The sequence below is a fragment of the Erythrolamprus reginae genome, chromosome 3, assembly GCF_031021105.1.
Source record: "Erythrolamprus reginae isolate rEryReg1 chromosome 3, rEryReg1.hap1, whole genome shotgun sequence".
Taxonomy (NCBI): Eukaryota; Metazoa; Chordata; class Lepidosauria; order Squamata; family Dipsadidae; genus Erythrolamprus; species Erythrolamprus reginae.
In genome coordinates this window covers 102,158,115-102,184,017 of record NC_091952.1, presented here as the reverse complement: position 1 = coordinate 102,184,017, position 25,903 = coordinate 102,158,115, and the positions used below count along the sequence as shown (strand labels likewise).

The 25,903-nt window shown below is 39.6% G+C and overlaps 1 protein-coding gene across 1 annotated transcript in view; it reads right to left on the bottom strand.

Moving 5' to 3' along the window:
- Positions 1-19,633, bottom strand: part of LOC139165364 (mucolipin-3-like) — a 38,407-nt gene extending 18,774 nt beyond the window's left edge. Inside the window, exons 1-12 of the mRNA XM_070748554.1 lie at positions 19,412-19,633; positions 17,530-17,697; positions 16,874-17,023; positions 14,623-14,711; positions 14,449-14,545; positions 9,897-9,996; positions 9,032-9,144; positions 8,792-8,941; positions 8,166-8,267; positions 7,922-8,044; positions 7,344-7,550; positions 5,327-5,477 (exon numbers count right to left, since the gene is read on the bottom strand). Of these exons, the coding sequence (XP_070604655.1) occupies positions 5,327-5,477; positions 7,344-7,550; positions 7,922-8,044; positions 8,166-8,267; positions 8,792-8,941; positions 9,032-9,144; positions 9,897-9,996; positions 14,449-14,545; positions 14,623-14,711; positions 16,874-17,023; positions 17,530-17,697; positions 19,412-19,633 (1,672 nt within the window). The remainder of the gene's footprint in view (positions 1-5,326; positions 5,478-7,343; positions 7,551-7,921; positions 8,045-8,165; positions 8,268-8,791; positions 8,942-9,031; positions 9,145-9,896; positions 9,997-14,448; positions 14,546-14,622; positions 14,712-16,873; positions 17,024-17,529; positions 17,698-19,411) is intronic.
- Between the last annotated feature and the right edge of the window lie 6,270 nt (positions 19,634-25,903).

The following is a 25,903-nucleotide window of genomic DNA, read 5'->3' as shown; positions in this document are numbered from 1 at the left end:
CCTCTATATTGCAAGAGGGCTAATATCTCTCTGGTCCTTATATTTTACAGGAAAATGGCAGTAATAGAAAAAATTACAACAGAAAAAGAAGAAATGAAAATTGAAATTGAAAAAACCACATTCCAAAAAATTGAAAATATTGATAAAAATGAGGAGCTCTGCCGAGAACATTACAAATTGCAGTGGAGGTGAGAAATTCTTAGATAGCCACCAGAAACTACAGAGGAAAGGCTCGTAAGTCTTCACATAGTTCATCAAATCTTTGCACAATCCTATTAAGTTCACCCTGTCTGTATGATTTCATAAGGTATTTTTAATGTGTATTTAATAAAAATTGAATAAAAAGGTTGATAATTCAAGTTAAAAAAAACCCTGGGGCTAATTTCTCTCTGGTTTTCATTATTTGCAGGAAGACAATGGAAATTTCAAAACTCCTGAATGAAAAACAAGAATTAGAAATAAAAATTAACGAACTTGTAAAGGAAAATAAGCAACTTTGCAAAGAAAAAAATGAAATTTCTGAGAAGATTGAAGAACAGTTGAGGAGGTGTTTTTGTATGCGTTGAGGAATGTAGACGCTCCGCTGAACGCTGAACGCTCCTCAAATGAAAAAAATAAACATTGGATTTTAAACCCCATTGAACCTCTTGGAGTCTCAAATAAACTGGACTAAGTAAAAAGCTAAAACTTTGGAACCTGGAAATACCTTGGGCTTATCGGGGGAGAGTAGAAACAACGGGAAAACAGCCTGCTTTCCATTCGGAACTGTGAGTAAACAATAAGTTAATTGGGGGAGGGAAATGGCGGAGGCAGTTGGGGCAGAACTGACAGAGAGAATGGACGCTTTGATTAAAACTTTTGTTATGGTCGGTCAGCAGCTAAAAGAAATGCAAGATGTGGTGGCTAAGACTGAGACCGAGCTGCAAAAAGTGAAAATAGAACAGCAAGAAGTGAAAATAGAACAGCAAGCCCAGGGTGTTAGGGTTTTAAAGATAGAAGAAGGAAGGGAACAGGACCGCCAACGTATAAATATGCTGGAAGACAGATTAAGAAGAGCAAAGTTACGTCTGAGAGGATTTAAAGCAGATTTTGCCGATGGCAGAAATATGATCCAAAATATTCAGCAATGGTATAAGGAGTATAAGATTGAAATTCAGGATCATTAAATAGAACGTGCACATTGGGTTTTCGGAGCGCGAAGAGACGGGAATCAACGAGACATCGTAATTAAATTCCTCTCAGAAAAAGCAGCTGAAACAGTCTACAAAGGAAAATTACTAACCTTACTTTTAAAGGAGCCTCGATCCGGGTTTTGAAGGATTTGTCGGTGCAAATTTTGCAAGCTAGGAGCCAGATTTTCTAATGACATTAATTAAAATGATGCATTTTGGAGATAAATTTAATAATTTTATAGAAACTATATATTCAGGCCAACAGCTAATATAATAATAAATGGAGATAAGACAGATATAATTAATATTGAAAAAGGAGTTAGACAAGGTTGTCCAATCTCTCCGCTACTATATATTTTGTACATTGAAATCTTATTGAACTTTGTGACAACAAATCCAGATATTAGAGGTTTGAAAATTAAGGAGCAACATTATAAGACACAAGCCTTTGCCGATGACCTAGTCTATATCATACCATTAAATTCGGGATTGGAATTGTTAAGGGAAATGGAAAAATTTGGAAAAGTAGCGAGGCTCAAAATCAACAAGGATAAAACAAAGATGTTAACTAAAAACTTGTCCAAGAAACATATAGAGGAATTAGAGGAAAGAATAGAAATTAAATCAGTTTAAAAAGTTAAGTATCTGGGGATTTGGCTTACAGCCAAATGTACTTCGATAAAAAAAGACAACTACCCAAAATTTTTAAAGGATATCCAGAAAGATTTAACGAAATGTTCTAAATTACAAATATCCCTGTTAGGGATCTCAGTAATTAAGATGAATGTACTTCCAAAGGTACTTTACCTATCTTCCTTGATGACTTCAACCCACCTCACATTTCCCAGGAAAAAAAAACAAGGAATATAAAATCTTACTGGAGAAGATTTGTCCAATGTCAGCTAAGTTATGGCATGCGCTGCACTCTTTTGGACTACTTTCAATGGATCTTCACTGTTGATCATTTTGTTTGCTTGGAATCAAATCAGCTGTATGTATAAATTGATACAGAGAAACATGTGTATCTGGCATTGAAAAGCCAAATTGAAAGCTGGACATTTTGAAGGTGAAAAGGAATCAACCAAAATCAGGATTGCTTCCCTGACTGCAACATTGCTAGCATAACAGTACAGCCTTTGTGGAAGGGAAGTGCTGCCTTATGAGGAGAGTTCTCAGACTTCCATGGCCATCTCACAGTTATAAGCCGTGGTCTGGTCTTGCCATGACCCTGGAATTTGGGTGCCAAACTTTAATTAAAAAGTTGAAATTGGATTTCAACTGGATTTCAATTGAAGGGCCATGAAATTGCCCTTTCAGCTCTGAGCTTTGCAGTTGAAATCCAATTTCAACTTTTTAATTAAAGTTTGGCAGCCAAATTCCAGGGTCATTGCAAGACCAGACCACGGCTTATCCAGGGCCACAGAATATCTCTGTTGCTTGAACTGGAGTTCCCAGCAACTATAGAATGATCTTTGGACTTGATATTTCCTCCATTTAATTTGCCTCCTACAGGTACTTAATAAAGCTTGAAATCTCCTTATGAACTGGTGTGTTTGTTTGGTTTTGATTCTCAAAAAGCCATTTATTTGGCAGCTGGCCATTGCCTGACACTTGCACACACATACACACACACACACACACATACACACACCCACCCACCACAGAAACATATCAGATTTATTTACTTTGAATAACAAGGTAAATTTACAAGTCTTCAGAGAGGGGTGGCATACAAATCTAATAAAATAATAATAATAATAATAATAATAATAATAATAATAATAATAATAATACAAACAAACCAAGGAGCCACCCACACACATTTATTGTTCAGAAGCAATTGTGCCAAGAGAACAAGATCACTGGTAAACCAGGCTGTCACCAGAAATCCATTGTATCCATAAGGTACCTGGGATGGACCACCAAAATGGATCTGGCCTTGCATAGGCAGTCCAAAGCAGGCTGCAGCACTACCAAACCATCAAGCCACACTGTGCCAAGGATAGGAAGCTTTGCTTGCTTTCCTACGCAGTAACCTCCCCGGCTGAGCAAAGATGCTGGAGAGGAGCACAAGCCCCTTGCCACTTTGTCTGAAAGGGAAGAAGCCATGCTCTGCTCACCCCTCCTGAAATGGAGCACATCATCTCCATGCCAGGAGAAGCCTTCCTCCCAAGTCATTTTTCTAGAAAGCAGAATTCTGGGCTGGCTCCTGGTTCTACAGCCATGACAGCTAGTATTTGGGCACCAGCAAAGAAAGCCTTCCGTTCCTTTCATTCTAGGTTAAGCTGAAAGAAAAGAGCCCATAAGGGACCACATAACGCTATACTACACCTGCCAAATGACCTCACCTAATGGTCTCATCTACTTTTAGTATTAAAAGGAGCAGGAACAAACCCTGATCACTCAGACTATGCTATTCATGTGTTCACACAGTGCTTGGAAGCTTTGAATTTTGGATGAGGAGAATTTTGTGGGCGTGGCTTAATTTGTAGAAGTTGCTTGTCGGTCATATAACTGGGTGGGAGCGGCTTTGTGGTCATGTGACTGAGGTGGGATGGTTTGGTGATTATTTGACTGGGTGGTCATGTGACTGGGTCAGGGTGGCCAACTTGACATCACTAACATCAAGGGTTAGTTAGGGTTAGGGTGTCTGACCTCTCCTCGCCTCAATTTCCCTATTTACTATTACTCAGCATGCAAACTATGTTATTTAATCCTATGTATATATGCCATATGTAGACTTACATATTACATACAGGCACACAAAAATATACATTATCTACTATGTGTACTGTATGTGCATGAACACGCGCGCGCACACACACAAACACACCTCTTCTGAAACTATACATATTCAATCTCACTTATTGCGTTTGGAAAAAACATACCCAGAGTTCACGCTCTGCCACACATTTAACTCTGACTTCTGTACATTAAAACATTCCACATGCCTTCAGATTTACTTCCCTAGTTTGCACATCACTATTAGAGCCAAGAGATGTCATGGATTGAATAAAATGTGGCAAAACTCACTTAACAACGCTCAATTGGGCTCAATTGTGGTCATAAGTTAAGGGCTATCTCTGCCTTCCTCTGCATGGCAGCCTTGTCCTAGTAAACTCCTTCTTCTTTCTGGCAATTGTTCTCTCTGTTAGAGGCACCAAAATAATCCAGACAGTGTAAGCTTTCCTGCTGCAGCAGGGGGTTGGACTAGATGACCTCCTAGATGTCTTCCAGCCCTAAATTGCTGTGTTGTTTCAAAGTGTCTTCTGAAACAATGTCTAGAACCACAGTTTGTGGTGCTTCCTTCCTCTTCTCTCTCTCTCTGTTTTCTCCCTTTCCCCCCTCCTCTTCCTTCCTTCCTTCCTTCCTTCTTTCCTCTATTTCTTTTTTCTCTTTTTCTCTTTTTTTGTCTCTCTTTCCCTTCATTCCTTTCTTTCCTCTTTGATGATTTCTTACTGAATCTGTGATGATTGTCCAGCTCCAGAATCTCCAACTACTTTCAGCAATTTTTGCCAATGTTTTTATTAAGACCTAAAAGAAGGGGAAAAGGTACAGAGATGTTATCCAGCTGCACAAAAATATAATAAAGAGAAAGAAATCAAAATGGTCCCATTTTATAAAATCAAACAAGATCTATTGATCTAAAGAAAATAATTTTAATAAAAATAAGTCACCCTGAATAAGAAGTGCAAGGTTAGAAACTGTACTGTTAAAAAAACCCAAAGAATTAGTGGGGATAATCACAATTGCTCACTATACAAAAGTATAACTAATACCAAAGTTATCTTATGCACCATTATTTTAAAGGTTCACTGGTATCTTTATTCCTCAACCCTCAGAAAGTTTAAAATAAATCAGTAATTGCTTTCACTTTTAACCATTTGCAATTCTGAAAAATGGGTATCTATCTATCTATCTATCTATCTATCTATCTATCTATCTATCTATCTATCTATCTATCTATGACATTGGGGGATCATGGGAATCCAGAGCAGCTTTCAAACCAGTGTACGGTCACTAGGCTTATGAGAAAGTGCCTACAGTTTCACTAGATTCAACACTGATGTTCTATTAACCTGCTTTCTGTTCTCACAGCAGCCAACTTAATTTAATATTGAAGAAACCAAGCTATCAGATGATGCATCTGTCACCCAGGCCTTTAGTCACCAACCTTTTACAACAACAGAAAATATTGATAGGACTCTCCTCTTCTAATCTGTATCTTCCAGAGTTTGGCAGGTCTTTGCACTGGGCTATGAATGAATGAAGTTCTGTCTCTGGAAAGCCTTCACGCTGGTAATGCTAAAAAAAAAAAGTTGTTATGTAGTACAACTCCAGTGGATATTATATGGCTATGAAAAACACAATTTTTAAAGAGGGATAAGGAAAAATAGGAAAGGTCAGGTTTCTCCTGGTGAGTTAGAAGCTATTAAAAAGGAGAAAAGTGAGGTTCTTGCACCCTATTTCTCATCCACCTTCCCCCAAGTTTCCACAAGAGATTTGGAGATTAGGGTGGACTTGTAATCTGCATTTTATCGGTCTTTAAACTCTGGTAGAAATGACAGGGGAACACAACTTTGAGCCTCAGGATTCCAGGCAGACTCTAGTAGCCTTGGAGGAAATATTCAGATGTCTTCCAAATGATGCTGCCAAATTATACTTTTTCATATGAGAGAAAAGGAAAATTCTGAAATCAAAGAGCAAAGCCACCTTCTCCAACTCCTTGTGATTTACATGGATACATCCATTCAGTTTTATTGCCCAGGAATGGTAAGAAAGTGATGTGGTTTTGCCACCTTCCAGGATGGGTTTTCAACCTCCCACAGCACTAGATTTTTTTCAACTTCCAATATGAAAGCTAACCAGAGCCAAATCTGCTTTGTCAAATCGTACGTTAGCTACCTGAAGATGCGGACGGCTGCTAAGGCAGTAATAAAATAATAGAGAGGGAGCAAGGCCTTTGAAATATGGCACTGGAGAAGACTTCTTCGAGTCCCTTGGACTGCAAGGCGATTAAATTGGTCAGTCCTAGATATCAACCCTGACTGCCCTTTAAAAGGCCAGATGCTGCAGATAAAACTCAAATACTTTAGACACCTAATGAGAAGGAAGGACTCACTGGAGAAGAACCTAATGCTGGGAGAGATTGAGGGCAAAGGAATAAGGGGATGGTAGAGAATGAGGTGGCTGGATGGAGTCACTGAAGCAGTCAGCGTGATATTTAATGGACTTCAGGGGATGGTAGAGGACAGGAAGGCCTGAAGGAATGTTGTCCATGGGGCCACAATGGATTAGACACAACTTTGCATCAAAAACAACAAAAATCATAGGAATTGTGTTGAATTAAATATCCTTGTAATTCAATATAAACATAACATTAACTTAAAATCTTGTCTTGTTCCTGGGGTCTTCTCATGTCAGTATTGCAAGAAGAGTGCTTGAGGGCTTTTCATATTTTTTTTGTCTTTAGGGCCTACAGAGGACATTAGGAAGTTGGAGCACCCAAACTATCTTCTGAAGAGATTCCCTCATATTATAGGCAATGGGAAGGGAAAAACAACTGTTATCATAGTACATGTCCTCTTGCCCAAGGGAAATTAAGCATAGTAGTTCAGATTAAAGTAGAGTTGGGAAATTAAGCAATAGGTTATAGCCTTAAACTTCAGTCTTGGTTGTTCTAAAGAACTTGCTCAGTTCTTTAGAACCAGATAAACCATGCTAACAAAAAAAATTAAATACAAAAAACTTATCACTCAGCTATGGAATAAATGGAACAGATGGCCTGTGATTTGGATGCATTATGCGCAGGCCAAGCCCACCCCAGTTCCGCAAAGGGGGGAAACATCGCAATACATTATATGACGGTAACATGACTCTGTGAGTTTGACATAGACTGAATAAATGATGACACTGCATCATGATGTCATCATGCAAATGGCCCTTTTTTGCTTACTTGCAGTAAATATGAACTTATCAGAGCTCTATGTCATTTGTATGATGATGTCATGATGTTATGCTGAATTCTTGCAAAGGTGTAGAATATCTCTGTTTCCACAAGAGAATAATGAAATGAACAAAATCATTTGATATTCAGAAAACTATTTCAGAACTTTTGGAAATTCACATTTCAAAAATTAAACGTAACATCCTATAGTGATGTTTATGTACCTTCACTGTTTCATACGTGTCTGTAATTAAGGCAATGAAGAGACTCAGAACCATGTAGATAAAGAGGCTAATGAAAGAGTAGAGGTAGATCCGGCTGAACAGCCACACCAGGTAGCTTTTCTGTTGCATTTTTGCAAAAGTAGCAAACATGTCATCTCCATTTATCAAAGAGAAAAGACATTCAGAAACCATATTCAAGGTATGGAACTAGAAGAGAACAAATATTCAGGAACAAACAGACAAAAGAAAAGAAAATTATTTCCATTTTTTGCTCAAGTTGTTTAAAAAATACTGGTCAAATACAGTAAACTGCAAATAAATGTTACATGTTTTACTCAATACCAGCCCTTGAAAATCTCTGGATATTACAATATTTTATTAATGTGCATCAATGCCTCAGATAATGCAGAATATATACCTATACGTGACAACTCCATATTCTGGTGATCATGTATAGTTACATAACTAAAGTGATAAACTGGCCCTTTCAGATATCTTGGCAGCGTGCTCATTTTGTTAACATTTGCCCAAGACCCTTCAGATACAAAACTAGATGACAAACATCCAACTCACAGTACCTTAGCATGATATGGGCCCAGCACAATCCAGCCACAGAAACAATAACCCAGATAGATCATAGCCGCACAGGAGCAAAATCGAATGACATTGGGCAATGCTGCACGGAGAGTCAAAATAAGCAGCTGAAAAACAAGGCCCAAGAAAAACCCAGAGATGCTCATTAGACTTTCCAAAGACATTCAGCATTGCCAGGTAATAACAGAAAAGAATACCAAGAGCATGAGTGTTCCAGAAGATCCTTACATTATATTTCTTAAAGAAGATGAGGTAGCGGATCACTCCAAGCCACACAAGCATGGTGGAAGTTCCTAACAGGATACTGCAGACGTCATAGCTTGTCAGACTCTATATGAAGATTAAGATGATGTTCAATAAATTACACTAACGGAATTTCAGTTGGGGTGCCCATAAAAAAAGGACCTTTTATATTCATTTTAACTCTTGGGGATACCATATTTTCTTTTCTTTTGACACTGAGATGGGAGACATAAAGTTCTGCTAGATTAGGAGACCGTTCTGGGGAGGTGAGTAAACCTTATTCCATTAAAAAGAAATGGGCTAAAAATGTCAGGGCTGTTTCCTGGTGGACAAAGAGCACAAATGCATTGCACAGCAAATTAATAGACTTTTGATGATATGCACAGATACTGCTCATTTCTAATTTCTAATGATATTACCATGGATAGGTAAAATATACAGCTAGAAAAATGCCTTCTCTGGAGCAGCAGTTTTCTCAATGTGACCATTTCCCCCAGTTGAAGACTCAAGTGAACTATAAAAATAACAAAATTCAGGTTGGTCAATAAGATTTCAATTGGGACTTCCAAAACTGGAACACAGGTCATGTAATCAGCATTCAAGTCACTTACCTTAGCTTGTATCTCCATCTTTAATGTAGAACCAACTATGGTAAGAAGGTCACTAACGATGATCACGATATACCATCCATTGACAAATTCCACTAGATCAGAGAAAGATACTTCTTTCTTATAGTGATGTTGGAAAAAAGTCATAAATTCCTAGGATACGTGAGAGGGCAAGAAAAGAGAAATTGCTATTGAAAAGCTGCAATTAAATTTATTAAGAGATACTGACAAACATAAGCTTACCCTTTGTAGATAAATTCCTTTAATTACAGATCGTGTGCAGAGAATCAGTGATGCAAGACATGTCAGTATGACAAAACCATCAAAGATCATCATATAATGGGTATTCTTCTGTACTGGGAAAAAAAGATTGATTTACTTGTCTATGCATAATAGTTAACCTGATACTCTCATAGAACACATACTCATTTGTGTCTGAGGGGAAATTTTCTTCGTGAAATTGCCTTGAGAGAGTGCTAATAATGGAGAAGAGGCCTCCATCTTACTTAATTTTTCAATACAGGGAGAGGTGGATAATTAAAGGATTCAAAGCCATCAAAAAGAATGAATGCTTCACACTTTTGATAGTCTAAAGAGGACCCCTCCTCCCTCAAGTTATGTAGTTATTTGCATTTGGGGCAAATTTCCCATTGTGGGGAATTCCCTTCTAATATACTGTAAATCAGAAGTGAAATTCAGCAGGTTCTGACAGATTCTGGAGAACCAGTAGCGGAAATTTTGACTAATTAGGAGAACCGGCAAATATCATCTCTGGCTGGCCCCAGAGTGGGGTGGGAATGAAGATTTTGCAGTATCCTTCCTTGCCACACCCACCAAACCTCACCCACCAAACTGGTAGGGAAAAATTTTGAATTTCGCCAGTAATTCAAATATTAACCATATAGAAAGAGACTTTTTTAAGGACTATAGGTGAAATGATGTAACACACATATTCAAATTGCGTGCTCAGTTGACAAACATACTTTAAAAAATATAGTTACTACAGAACATAGCAAATACTATATTTAACTTCATGCATCACTAGGCCTTCAATAAAACCTAATAAGCACTAAATAAGTAATAACAAAAGTATGTTTTTTAAGCTTACTTGATCCAGAAACATGCCAGTCTTTACATTCCTTGATGGCAATATCATTGTCTAGGCTTATTTTAATTCTTCCACTATGAGCTTTGTTATCAAAGAGTATCTGTAGATATTGTGGAGATAGAAAAGATGCTATTATTCTTATTTCTAAACACTCGTTAGTTCAGATAGAATCTGAATAGTTTATGCCTAATGCTTGGTAATAAAATCAAAATCTATATCTACCTACCTACCTACCTACCTACCTACCTTCCATCCATCCATCTATTTACCTATCTACTATTCTTCTCAAAAAAGCCATAAAGTCTTATAGTTAGCTTGAAGTATAACTTTGAAGCAGTGATGGCATATAAAAAGCATGTTTTGTAGAAAACAGAAAATGCTTGGAGTTAGTTTAGTTCTGTCAGTGCACTATTCTCCCCCAAATCTAAGCAGTTTAAAAATAAGGTGGCGAAATAGAATAAAGGAAGACTATATCTGAATAATCCTCGAACAAAACTTAACAAGAGAACATGACCCAATGTCTTCATCTTTTTAATATTGTTTCAGAAATATTGCTATTCTTATCACTATTTGGGTTTTATTGCACTTTTCCATCTGAGGAGTATTCAAGTTGATCGCCAGCCACAGTCAACCAAAAATAAATAGAAACAAATTTTAAAATGTACAATTACAATATAGTTACACACATAATAAAAGTATTAATATTATTGTTAATATTATTGTCAAAAAGCTAATACTATATAGAATTATGTTTTGAACTTAACTAAAAGAAGAGTAGGTGAGTTACCGCGAGAATTAATGTGAATTGTAGGACACACACACACACACACACAAAGAATAGCTGATTTACCAAATGGGTATTTGCAGCTGTGGTCAGGCAAATCTCTGGTAGCAATAAATCATTGGTGCCTGCCTCTTGATTAGCTTCAGCGTTATCATTTCACTTTATTCTCTACTTTTAAGTTGCTAATGTATATACAGTGGTACCTCAAGATACGAACCCCTCGTCTTACGAACAACTCAAGATACGAACCCGGGGTTCAGAAAAAAATTGCCTCTTCTTACGAACTTTTTTCATGTTACGAACGCCAAACCCGAACTTCCGGGTTGGCTTCGGGAGACGGCTGGGAAGCCGGCCCGGCTGTTTTAAAAGGTGACAGCCGGGCTGAGGGGCTTCCCAGCAACCTCCCGAACCCCGAACTTTTGCCAAACTTCCGGGTTCAGGGTTCGGGAGGTTGCTGGGAAGGCCCCCCAGCCCGGCTGTCACCTTTTAAAACAGCCGCGCGGCTCCCCAGCAGTCTCCGAAAGCGGTTTGCTCTCCATGTGTCCTCAACCTTTCACGGAGGGTTTTCCACCTCTCCTCTTCCCAGTTTGCTCTCCATGTGTCCCCAACCTTTCACGGAGGGTTTTCCACCTCTCCTCTTCCCAGTTTGCTCTCCATGTGTCCTCAACCTTTCAAGGAGGGTTTTCCACCTCTCCTCTGTCCCCAACCTTTCACGGAGGGTTTTCCACCTCTCCTCTTCCCAGTTTGCTCTCCATGTGTCCCCAACCTTTCACGGAGGGTTTTCCACCTCTCCTCTTCCCAGTTTGCTCTCCATGTGTCCTCAACCTTTCACGGAGGGTTTTCCACCTCTCCTCTTCCCAGTTTGCTCTCCATGTGTCCTCAACCTTTCACGGAGGGTTTTCCACCTCTCCTCTTCCCAGTTTGCTCTCCATGTGTCCCCAACCTTTCACGGAGGGTTTTCCACCTCTCCTCTTCCCAGTTTGCTCTCCATGTGTCCCCAACCTTTCACGGAGGGTTTTCCACCTCTCCTCTTCCCAGTTTGCTCTCCATGTGTCCTCAACCTTTCACGGAGGGTTTTCCACCTCTCCTCTTCCCAGTTTGCTCTCCATGTGTCCTCAACCTTTCATGGAGGGTTTTCCACCTCTCCTCTTCCCAGTTTGCTCTCCATGTGTCCTCAACCTTTCACGGAGGGTTTTCTACCGCTCCTCTGTCCCCAACCTTTCACGGAGGGTTTTCCACCTCTCCTCTTCCCAGTTTGCTCTCCATGTGTCCTCAACCTTTCACGGAGGGTTTTCCACCTCTCCTCTTTCCAGTTTGCTCTCCATGTGTCCCCAACCTTTCATGGAGGGTTTTTCACCTCTCCTCTTCCCAGTTTGCTCTCCATGTGTCCTCAACCTTTCACGGAGGGTTTTTCACCTCTCCTCTTCCCAGTTTGCTCTCCATGTGTCCCCAACCTTTCACGGAGGGTTTTTCACCTCTCCTCTTCCCAGTTTGCTCTCCATGTGTCCCCAACCTTTCACGGAGGGTTTTTCACCTCTCCTCTTCCCAGTTTGCTCTCCATGTGTCCTCAACCTTTCAAGGAGGCTCTTCTCTTCACCGTTTCTTCTCTATTTGTCCTCCAGCTTTCACGGAGAATGGGGAAGAGGAAAGCTAAGAAACCCTCCACGAAAGTTGGATGACACATAGAGAGCAAATAGGCAGGAGGACACCTTAGAAACCCTCTGTGAAAACTGGAGGACATATAAAGAGCAAATGGGGAAGAGGAAAGCTTCCTTCACTTCCTTCGCTGCTCTGGCTTGATGGTGGGCTGGGGTTAAAGCAGCCTTAGCCCCGTTAAAGCAGGATTGGGGCTAAAGCCGTCTCAGTAGCATGCTTTGGCTCTTAAGCCCCAGCAGAGGTTTGCGATGCTGCGAATTTGCTGAGGCTTCCCTCCTGGGAAACCCCACCTCCGGACTTCTGTTGCCAGCCGAAGGAGCCTCCCAACCGCAGAGGAGGCAGGGAGAACTTTGCGCCACTTCGGAGCCCAGCGCAGCGCTTCGTCGGGAAAACCTTCAAGGAGATAGTGGCAGCAGGAAAGAAACGGGCTCCAAAGCGGCGCAAAGTTATCCTGCCTCTCCACCTCCTCCCCCTGCGGCCGCCTTCCCAAAGGAGCCTTCTGGCTGCCCAGGGGGCGGGGTTAGCTTTGTACCGGGCTCCGAAGGAAAGTGTGGCCACAGCGGTGGCTGTAGTTTCTCCTCCTCTTCCTCCTCCGGGCTCCGAAGTGGCACAAAGTTCTCCCTGCCTCCTCTGCGGCCACCTTCCCCAAGGAGCCTCCCGACCGCAGAGCAGGCAGGGAGAGCTTTGCGCTGCTTTGGAGCTTGGTGTGGCTTTGAAGAAAACGTTGGCTGCAGCGGCAGTGACAGCTGCGGCTTCTCCTCCTCTTCCTCCTCCGGGCTCCGAAGTGGCACAAAGCTCTCCCTGCTTCCTCTGCAGACGGGAAGATCTTTGGGGAAGACGGCCGCAGGAGGAGGAAGAGGAGGATAAGCTGCAGCAACACCCGCCGCCGCAGCCCCCTTTTTCTTCGGAGCCGCCCGGGCTTTGAAGCAGCGCAAAGGTATCCTTGCCTCCTCTGTGGACGGGAGGCTTCTTGGGGAAAGTGGCAACAGGAGGTGGAGGAGGAAGAGGAGGAGAAGCCGCAGCTGTCACTGCCGCTGCAGTCAACGTGGCCAGCAGAAGAGGGGCGGGGAGCCAGGCAAGAGTGATCTTCTGCTGGCCATGGGCGAAGGGCGGGGAAGCCTCTTGCACCAGCTGCTACAGCCGCCGGCTTCCCCGCCCTTCACCCATGGCCAGCAGAAGATCGCTCTTGCCCGGCTCCCCGCTCTGCCAGGCGGCAAGAAGGCATTCAGGGCGAAGTGCATGGAGGAATGGGAAGCTGGAGCCACCGGCGTTTGAGCTTCCCATTCCTCCACGCCCTGAATGCCTCCTGGCTCAAGCGGGCGGCAGCAGACCGCCTTTGTGTTTTCGGCTCGGGGAGGAGGGAGTTAGGAAGGTCCTCCTGCTCCCCCAGCCAAAAACCCAAAGGCGGAAGCCTCCCGGTTGTTGTGACGCCGGCAGCGTTTTTTTGCGGGGGTTTTTTTCTTGTTGCACGGATTGACTTTACATTGTTTCCTATGGGAAACAATGTTTCGTCTTACGAACCTTTCGTCTTACGAACCTCCCCCTGGAACCAATTAGGTTCGTATCTTGAGGTACCACTGTACTGCAATACAGTAGTCCCTCGCTATACCGCTCTTCACCTACTGCGGCTTCACTTCATCGCGGGTTTCTGAGGAAGGCGATCGGCAGATTTAAACAGCCCGCCGAACTCGATCGGCAGGTTTTTTAAAAAAAAATATATCTAAAATTGTAAATACTGTATTTAAATACGGTATCTAAAATAAATACTGTGTGGGAAGGGTTTATAAACACTTAAAACAATGAAAACTTACCAAACAATTACCATATAAATACTTAAATAAGTACTATCAGTCGATAAATTCCCCAACGCGGGTTTCACCTATTGCGGCCAGGTCTGGAACGTAACACCAGCAATAGGTGAGGGACTACTGTAGTCCACTTTAAGAAGAAGCTGACACAATCTAGGCCCATTTCTCCCATCCCAAACCTGCCCTTCAGAAAATGACTAATTACAAGTCTTCATCAGTTCAATTTTTTTTACTTGCTTCCTAGTTTATCTGCACATAAACAACCAAGCTCAGAAAGTTCCAAGGACTCCACCTCTGTACTTACTGTTAGTGTGAAATCATAGCAGTCTGGGAGTTTGTGTTGTCGAACAGTCTGGAGATTAATGGCCTTCAGTTTGAACGTGAGTGTCAGAGTTACAAGTCTAGAACAGAGACCGGAGCTTTATTTCACCATTACCAAAAATATTCAAGAATGCCAGCAACTTTTATTTCTCCTCACCTCTGGAAGTCCAAAGTAAAATTGAAAGGAGTCTTCCTCAGTGTCCCATTTTCCAGAGGTAGCATTGGCTCCACATAAAGACACTCTGTGGGAAGACAGATGCTTTACGGCATATAGAAAATACTCAATATTTAATAAGACAAGGAAGACAGAAAATCAGTAATAAGGAAATTAAATCCAATCTCGTCACTAGTAGTCTTATCTAAATAATACGAGATGTAAAATCTTTCTTCATACTTGCAAGAAAAAAGCAGCTATGTTTTTTCATTAATTTAATGCATATATTTACTGAACTTCTGCCTTATGGGAATTCTTATTTGATAAAGAATCCCTGAAAATATCTGCTTGTTAAAAATAAACCCAAAAAGGAAATTTTATACTTGATCCACAGATCAGTACCCTAATACCCTAATTTCTATGGTTACAGGCCCTTCTACTTATGACTGTAGAATGATGTTTCAATGCAGTTATGAATTACTTCCATCTGAATAAAATGAAGAAACAGTAATTCAGAAAGTTCTTGTACTGTAATTATTTGTATATGTTACACATTGGTTCATGTAATTGCATACATATATCAAGAAAAGACCCTCAATCTGTCAACAGTCCTTTAATATCTTTCATACCCAAGAGGTTTAAGCTAAGATATCCTTACAGAATTCAGCTTTTGGTATTGTTTGGAAATGTTGTGCACATATGTTTACTACATTAGTTCGCTAAGAGATTATTATTTATGTCACTATTTCCAAACTCCAAAAATAAGTCACAATGCTTCTGAATTCTCATAACAGACACTACCAATAATTCTATATGTTCAGTAATCAATATTCATGTTGAACAGTTAAGACTGTCCACTCAAATTTATTCACAAAGTTTCAGAGGCCAGTAGAGTCAGCCAATATATTTCGGTATTTGCCTAAAGCAGATAAACATGAATGGCTCAGGCAAGTAAGCTAACTGGATTTGTAAGTGCATTGTAAGGTGACATTTTCTTCAATACTTCAGTATTGAAGTAAGTAAGAGCGCAAAATAATCCACACAGCAAACATTTATGTCATCCAACAGGTTACTAATGCTTTTTATCACATGTCTACAGTCTGAGGGCACTGCCTCACTTTTCCTAATAGTAAAGTTCACCCTGAACCTGAATCACCAATTAGTGTTGGTGATGTTTGCAATGTTGAGTTGGCAAGACACTTTTGTGGATGAGGGACATCAATTGCTTCAATTTTGATTATACTACAGTATCTTGCAAGTAGATGCACCCTTAACTCTGTTCAATAATTACCAGTATGAAGAACCTGCTTCAGATACAATAAAGTCAACACACTGGGCTATGAGTCAGCCATTTTTATCAGCAGGGTATCAGGCCACTTGGAAACTAAACCACGTACACCCTAAAGGTGCTTTTTCAAGAGGCACCCGGACTTTCTGATTTTTCTTTCAAGATGTTCTGTTTCTCATCCATGAAGCTTCTTCAGCTCAGAGTTGAAGAAGCTTATTGGATGAGAAGCAAAACATCTTCAAAGAAAAACCAGAAAGTCCAGTTACTTCTTGAAAAAGCACCTTCAGGACAACCATAACCTGGATGACTGAGAATCTCCATAGATATAAACAATGTACGTCTATATGGAATATACTAGGTCTGACTGAAGCTGACATCATTTGAGTGAAATGGGGCAAGGAATTAAATGAAGCACCACTACTGCAGTTTTCATGACTTAAACAAGGCTCTAATGTACAAGTAGTCCTCACTTACTAATCACAGTTACTAAGTGATATAGTCATAAAGTGAAACATCCCATGACAGTTCCACTGCAGTCATTAACCAAATCCCCTCAGGTTGTTAAGCAAAATGGCATGTGACTTTTGTGACTTCCTGCCATTTTCCACAATGATTCTGCTTGTTGGAAACAAGCTGAGAAGGTGACAATGGATGTTGCAATAGCTGCAAGTTCAGGGATTGGTCTTAAATATACCTTTTCACTGTTGTCTTAACTCTGAACTGTTACTGAATGAAGCAATTGCTAAGTGAGGACTATCTGCAGTAGTTGAATTTCTTCCTGTACAAATAAAACATCTGAAGTGTCTACCCATTATATTGTAATGATACTGGAAATTACTATGTGTTTGCTTTTAAACACTATGACTTTGCTCAAGTTGTCTCTCTTTCTGACCTCCGCCCACCCCACTCTCATTCTCCTTTCTCTCTCACACACAGAAACAATCTATCTGATTTGAGTCATTCAGTTTCAATTTCTGGGTCAATATCGAAAGTGTCATTTCCAGGGCTGATAATTCCTCTCTTGTAGAAGTACTGACATATTGCCATGGGCGTCTCTTCTGATCCTTTCTTTTCGTAGGCGTGATTTCCAACCGAATTAGCACGCAGCTGTAAAAACTAAGCGACAAGGTACAACCAGTTAATGGAGCTGCCTGATAATTAAAACTGAACTAATTGGAGACGCAAGAGAATGTCTGCGATGGAACATCCTGCTTTTCAGATTTATTGATCTCATGAATAGAATTACAAAGACTAAGGTTCAAATAAAACTCGGTGAAATGGATTCAGTCATAGAAAACCTCATTTTTATGGGCCAATTGCCTGTGTTACCTTTATCTCATGAGGTTACTATGGAATTAAAAGGTCTGCATCTCTTGCCTCATTAGAGCCAATGCAAGCTCTATGGTATAGGAAACCAATGTGATTAATCATCTGTGTACCAAGTTTGTTTAAAATTGCTTGAGTCATTCCAGACTTATGCTGGAACATACAGCCGATAGATAGATGGATGGATGGATGGATGGATGGATGGATGGATGGATGGATGGATGGATGGATGGATAGATAGATAGATAGATAGATAGATAGATAGATAGATAGATAGATAGATAGATAAATATTACCTGGTTTATTGCGAAAGAGATCTGGTCATAGACCTCTTTTTGCGTGTACACTGCATAGGTGTCATCCATGCTGTCCATATAGCCTTTCAGGAATAGATGCTTAAAGGATACCGTGTTTTCTTCTTTAAATGTAACCACCATTTGATTGCTTAAACCAAAAACTACAAGCTGAAAGTATCAATAGAAAGGGAATTCTTCAGCTAAAATACTCAAAAAGTCCATTCTGACCACAAGTACATTAAATTTTTTAATTGATGTAGCATTTGTAGCTACCGTATCTTTCAGAGTATAAGACACACTGGAGTATAAGACGCACCTTAGTTTCAGGGGAGTAAAATAGAGGGGGGGAATCTACCTATCAGGTATTCATCTGGTTAGTGTTCTTAGTCAGTTCAGCTCGAACACATTATTTTATCCTTGGTTAGGGCTGAAAAAGCCTTTTTCAGAGGGGATAGGAATGAAAGCAAGCCTGCAAAGACTTAGGGCTGGAAAAAACCTTCTTCGGAGGGCATAGGAAGCAGAGAAGATTGTCAGCACCTTGCTAGGGCTGGGGGAAAAAACTTTGAAAAAGTAACATTCAAAGTATAAGTCACACCCAAATGTTCAGCCTCTTTTAGGGAGGAAAAGGGTGCCTCTTATCTGTATATTCCGAAAAATACAGTAGTTCTACCACCATTCCCTACTCATTCTCTTGGTAGTTTCATTTTACCCTGAGAGTGTGAAAGGTAAATAAATCAGGAATTGAACATATAGGAAAAAAGAGCTGGGTACCATCCCTCCGATTTACAACTTTTATTTTCATTCAGTGGTCAAAGACTCCTCATATATTTATGTAACTATATTCTTGTTACACTTATAATTTAGCCCAGTTCAATATCATGACTATTTTATTCTTTTTGATCTTGGATCTGTTTTGCTGAATAAAAACATAATATAATATTAGTATAGTTCATATTGGACATTTTCATACTATATTCTGAACACACAGATTTCCTTATAGTTGGTGAACAATGAGGATTTAATTAGTAGAAGGCTGAAGAGTGACATATATAATAATGAAATGAAACTGCAACTATAATCTTGATATTGTTCATTGTCTCTACTTGACTAATAGCCTATTCTGTTCATTACCCCAATCCAGCATCCATCAAATATTTGGACTAAAAGTTCTATAATTCCTAAACGAGATAGCTATGTTAGCTGGCACTTATGAAAGTTCTTTGGCAACACAGATGGAGAACATATGATGAAGATACATATATTATTAAATTTGTCAATACTAAATACTTGACAAAAATATTTTCTTCCAAAATATTCAGTGTGTAAGAACACAGGTCATTTCAATACTTACAGATGGTCCTTGATTTACAATCACAATTATGACCAACATTTCTGTTGCTAAGCAAGGCAATTATTACATGAGTTGTACCTGATTTTATTTTTAAAAATGGGGGGGGGCATGGTTTTTAAATGAATCACTGCAGTAATTGATTGAATTATGCGGTTGCTAAATAAATCCAGCTTTCCCTATTGACTTTGCTTGTTGGAAGCCAACTGGGAAGATTGCAAATGCAGGTCACATGTTTCTAGGATGCTGCAACCATCATTAGTACATGCTGGCTGTCAAGCGCCCAAATTCTAATTATATGACCAAGCCCTTGTAACTTTAGACAGTTGCTAAACAAATGGTTATAAGTCGAGGACTGCCTGTATTAAGGTCTGAAAGTTTCAAATACCAACCGTAGAGATGGTTCTAAAAACACAAGTCACTAAAGCAGCAGTAAATCAGAGGTTGTCGCTCAACTGGTTATAATTTCTTGAATTTATATAGCAGTAGCTAAAAATGTGTAAGTAATAATTGTACTGCAGCTTTGTATCTCACCTGGATAGTGACCATAGCTATTTTCAGAATTTGTATGCCCAGCTTCCACGGTTTCCTTCCTCGGGCCCAGAATTTTTCACAGGGATTCATAAAGAAAAATTTAAGTTTTCTTCTTAACTGATCTTCCAGAAGCTGGCACATTGATGCATGATGTTTTACACTGTATAAATGTTCATCATCCTGAGTACTGCAGCTGCCTACAAGCACTTCAGGATTTTCCATTGCTGGAACAGAAAAAAGCATTAGCAATATTGGAATGATTAACCCAAAATGCTATGCATGTATTTGTGAGCATATCTAAAACTCAAGGTGTGATTGTCTCCTTTAACAACAAGAGTTTCAACTCTAAACTACAAGTATTACAGCACCTTCCATGCCAACTTATAGCCCATTGATGTTATTTCATCAACTAATCACAGCAGTGAAAAAGATATTAACAGTGAAGAAAAATGAGTTCTCCCACAGTTCTCATGTTCCTATCATAGAAAGCACTATTTTTGGAACCAAACATAAGGAGGTTTTTTCCATAAACACATTATTTTGTTTATCAGTTTTCCTGTTAAGATTTTACAGGATATAGTTTCACGAGTTATTTCTCAAAAAAATCTTCGACATTTCTCCCATCCTCCCCCTCTCTTACGTGCACATTTATCCTTGGCTCTTGCTTGATTTCTGCACCATCACAAAATGGCTGAGAATCACGGCTTCTGAATGGTCTAGAAGTCCAATAATGAATAACTGGGTTCTTTAAGACATGTATATCATATGGAACTCCATTCTATGTCTTACCGTCATGCAGATCACACTTTCAGAGAAAAGTCACAGAACAAACCAATTTTTAAATCCAAATCCTTGAGCTAAGAAACTTTAGCACATTGAGGGAGTTCCATAAACAACTTCCTGGGCTTTTTAGTATTAGGAACCCTAGAAATTACAATATATTCTGTTTGCTCTTAGAGTACAGATGTCATAGAATCTACTTAAACTTCCTTCTAATTCTATTGACCCTCTCACAGAAGGCATGTTAATTATTTAGTTCTGTATTTGCAACATTGGCCTTAATGTATTACAAATTGTTGTTAGAGGACAACAACAATGTTAAAAGCCGGTGTGGCTCCATTCCAAAATAAGTGTGCTCAGAGGCAGGTCTCTCATCTGAAAAATGGAGCTTTCTTCTATTCATGTCTGGGTAGAAAGACAATAGATAGGAAGTAGATCCACTGTGAGAATGAAGACAAGGTATTATCAACATCTTTAATACTGAAGATACCAGAAAACCAGGTTAACTAAATTCAAAGAATTTATTATTGAGAATTGTATGGTGCTCAAGAAATATAATTGCATTACTGGTATTGCTATGAAAAACACAAGAAGCAATATTTGGGGAACAGATTCCTACGCATACGAAGGACAAAGAAGTTAATCTGTAAAGCAGTAGCTCACTTCCCTTCTCTTTCCCTCCTCTTCCCTGGTCCAGGATCTATATTATATGTGGCAGATTCCTCAATTCATCTCTTTCTCTTTCAAAAAGCACCAACGCACAATTGATATATTAAGATAAATGGGAGGAAAATCATTGTTATCTCATTTGACACTGGCATTTAAACGGGAAGTAATTTTGTGCTCGTTCTAAAGCAGTACAAAAATATTTTCATATACTGTATTAAATTATTTTGTGGGACCTATCATATTTGTGCAAGGTGACTGTCTATTCCACAGGATTATTAATGTCATATCGATCCTGTAATACTGCCAACCCAACAGGGATGCTCATAATCTCATAAGATACAGCAAAACCCATGCAAATCCAAATTATTTAGTATATAAATGTTGCAGTCAACTTATCAAATATAATGCTAAACATTTTCTTTATTGATTTCAATTGCCAAATCAGAGCCAGAGGAAGTAACTATATGCACAGAGTTAATTAGTGAATATACAGTCCATTTTTGGTATCATCATTTGAAAGTAATACGCCGCCTCCGAACTGATTTAACTGTTGCTCATAAAATCATACATCACAATGTACTACTCCCTGTTGGCGACTACTTCACCTTTAACAACAACAACGCAAGAGCATGCAATAGATACAAACTAAATGTAAATTGCTCCAAACTAGACTGCAGAAAATACAATTTCAGCAATAGAGTGGCCTGGAATTCACTCTGTTGTTTCTTCCCCCAATCCCAAAATCTTCAACCTTACATTATCTACAATAGACCTCTGCCCTTTTCTAAGAGGTCTGTAAGGGGTGTGCATAAGTGCACCTTTGTGCCTACCGTTCCTGTCCTAATGTCTCTTTATCTTTTCTATCTCTACTTTATACTTATATTATGTTAAACATACTACAATACAATACTATATTTGTATGATAAATAAAATAAAATAAAGAAAGAAAGAAATAAAATAATCAGAATTCAGAAAAATTTTCAAAGAACGGGAAGGCAATAATATACCGGTAATCAAATCCTTGAGTTGAATTTTATTCCTGATGACAACATAGGTAGATTCATAAAGTGGGGTTTTGTGGGGGGGGGGGTGTGGAGGGCTACAATCAGTGTGAAGGGCTACCAAACCTTTTACTACCACACTGTGGGCATTGTTTATGCAGGACGCCCTGCATTTCCTTTCATCATCTTTCAGTGCAAATTGGATGCTCTGGGGTGGAGCTCCATTTTTGCTACCCCACTGCATCCCCCCCGCCCCGGTCCGTGCAGTAGCCCACACCCGGCTACAATATGGAAATGGTCTTGCCATTGCATTCTAGGATTTTTTTTCAGCTAGTCTACACATGAGATCCTTCACAGACCAAGTGTTTCTAAGTGCTAAATACAAGTACGCCCTACTCCACTGTTCAACTAGACAAGATTTGTTGAAATTTTGATTTAGTTGGTCATACTTTTCAATTCAATACAATTAGTATATTTTTCATGTATTTATTAGATTTGTGTTTAGGAAGTTCAGAGTAGGTTTATAAATTAAATTAGAGTGGTAGATTTAGCTGGCCATCTATGGTTTGTCAACACTACTATACGAGTGTCTCATAGAAGCAGAATCTAAATTTCTGACACTGTCTCAATACTAGCCACTGATGATTATTATATCATACCCTATAACTAAAATCCACTTCAAAAAACTGAACTGTTCCAAGCTAAAATTAAAAAGCCAGATGAATTTGAAAAAGGGGCTATGATTAACTTTCACCACTCAGTTGAAGTTAAAAATAAAGTTCTAGAAAGCTTTTGTTCATTCACTTAGATATGCAAGTACAGTATTTTAACTTTTTCCACAATTTTGAAAATTATTCAACTATCCTTTAAATAAAAAATAAGCCTCCAGAAAGATGTGGATTTTTTTTCTTTGTAGTTATTCAGCATCATCATGTTTATGGGAATGATAAATAGCCATGATTCATCTGCATAACCAATAACATAGTGTCATTCATTAAAATGATTTCAAAGAAAGGACATATAAAATTAACATTACCTCTATAATGTAACATAAGGCAACAATAATTCCATAGCAATTTTAATCTGAATGGAAGGAACATATTTTAGCATCATCCAGAGTTTTTTTTAATTTAAGAACTCTCTAAGTTGTCCAGTTGAAGAAACTTAACACCATTTACCTAAAAAGAAATCTACTGTACAAAGAAAGGGCATATAGATTTAATATTACCTCCACAATAAAACATACGACAGCAACACATTCATATAACTTTCATATAATTTATTTGAATGGGAAGGAAGGGATTTGATTATTATTATTAATATTTATTATTATTATTTATTAAATTTGTATGCCGCCCCTCTCTGCAGACTCCAGAAGACTTCCCCAAATCCAGAAGACTTCCAATTGAAGAAACTTTTTTAAATGTTCATTTATCTAAGGAGGAATCGAAAGCAATGCCCATCTATCTAAGAACTTAACCTTAATTAGAATAATGAATATTTCCATTAAGTCAACATAGGCTTCCACTGATGAATTAAATTAGTTTTTAACAGTCGATCACTTCTATACACATTGCTATCGGAGTGAAAGTATAATTTCTGAAGGAAAAAAGGATGCCACCTTCATGTTTAGATGGCATATGCATTTACGCCCAGAGTCCTTCAGGAGTTGGGCATCATATTATTTATTTCTTATTTATTAATTGGACTTTTATGCCACCCCTCCCCGAAGACTCAGGGTGGCTTACAACACATAATGAAACAATATATAACGTCCCAAATCCAGTTAATTTAAATTATAATCTTATTATAATTTATAATCGAGTCTGTGGAGAGGGGCGGCATACAAATCTAAATAATAAATAAATAAATTTTAAAAAAACAACCCAAACCATAAAAAGTCAGTCAGTCAGTCAAATCAATCAATCAACATGCAATTTTAGAAAAATCATTCCCTTCACATAGCAGCAAGTGGGAGGATGCAAACTTAAGAGTTTGTCCCAAATAAAGCATCCCTTTTGAGAGAAATGAACAAACGTGATATTAAATAAATATTAAATTCTTATTATTATTATTTTAAAAATACTCAAAAAATCACCCAATCAAGAGGGAGAAGAGGTTTTTTAGTTCAGCAGAAAGGCTTAGAAAAATTCAATTCAGTTCAATACGTTGCTCTCTTCCTCCTTCCAGCCACAGCTCTCAGTCCTGGAATTTTACCGCTTCGTCCTTTATTGGTCCTTCGTCGAAAGATTATCGGGGCCACCACAAAAAAGCAAGCTTCGTCGCCGGGAAGGGTCTGCCTTAAAAACACGGTCAGACCCTCTCGATGGCCTAGTTCCATAATTCAGAGGCGGATCCCATCCGAAGCAGCCCCATTTTTTTCGCCTCTCTGTGCTCAGGAAGCCCCTTCCTCCCGCCATCCCAAGGAAGGACAGAAGCGGCCGGGCAGGGGAGGGCCTTTTTAAAAAAAAACTCCTACTTCAGCCCTAGCAGGTGAAGCTGGTTCCTCGAAGCGAGCGAGGGAGCGAGCGCCGGGCTTGCCTTACATCGCCGCCGGGCAGAAGAGTCACCTGAGCCGCGCGGCAAAGGCGAAGCGACGCAAGAGGTCGGCGACTTCGGCCTGACTCTGCTACCACAAAGCCGCGTCTGGGGAGCATCCCCAGAAAAAGCCGGGCGATGAGCAGCCGGCGGAAAATTGCAGGCGGCAGAAGCTGCTCCTCTGCGCCGGCACCACGTGACCGAGGCCGGCTTCTGCCGCCCGACTCGTCAGCCGCCTCCTCCTCCTCCTCGCCCAAAGGCAAGGAGAAATCCGAGGCCAGTCAGCCGCCCCGCCCGGGCGCAAACCGCAGCAGGCCTGACGGATTGTTTGGAGAGAAGGCGGCATCTGAGTTCCCTCGCCCCGATTCTCAGCTGCCTTTGTCTCTCTCGGGACCAAATCTCAACCAACAAATGCTCTGTCCTACACATTGGCAAATAGATCACCACATACAGGCTGAATAAACAAGACCTTGCAGACAACCCTCACTCGCTAAGGACCTTGGAATACTCATATTCCAAGGCTAATATGAAAGGCTAGTATGAAAATAAGGAACATAATATCAGTCTGTCAAATATAAATTGAGTGAGGATAGGAGCCACTCAGGAAATGGACAAAATAAATAAAATAAATAAATATTAAATGGCCTAAGTGTCAAAGCCCACTGCAAGGACATCGCCAAAAAGGCTTCAAGAGTTGTTAACCTAATCCTACATAGCTTCTGCTCCGGTAATCTCATACTAGCCAGGGGCATACAAAACTTTTGTCAGACCAATCCTTAAATACAGCTCATCTATCTGGAACCCGCATCACATTTTGGACATAAACACTCTAGAAAATGTCCAGAAATATGTCCATTCCTCTACTCACAACAGAATACCCTACACAACTAGATTTACAATCCTAGGTTTAGAAAGCTTAGATCGATGTCAGCTAAAACACGACCTAAGTATAGCCCATTAAATCATCTACTACAACGTCCTTCCTGTCAACAACTACTTCAGCTTCAAACACAACAACACATGAGCACATAACAGATACAAACTTAAAGTAAACTGCACCAAACTTGACTGCAGGAAATATGACTTTCATAACCGAGTAGTTAATGTATGGAATTCACTACCTGACTCTAGTATCATCATCTAACCCCCAAAACTTTACCCTTAGACTATCCACTGTTGACTTCTGATTGTTAAGATATCAGTAAGGGGCGTGCATAAGTGCACCAGCATGCTTTCTGTCCCCTGTACTAATGTTTCCTCTCTTATTAGTATCATGTATATAAACATTGTTATATCTTTGTATACTACCAATATGTACTTGACAAAAACAAACAAATAATAGAATAGAATAGAAAAGAATAGAATAATAGAGCTCCACAAGAAATGATAATTAGTTAAAAAAATTAAGCTATAGCAATATTTTAAGAATAAAAATTGAATTAATTGGTGGTTGGCCCAGGAGACAAAACTAGGGGATTAGGTGACATTAGAGTCATGTAACATA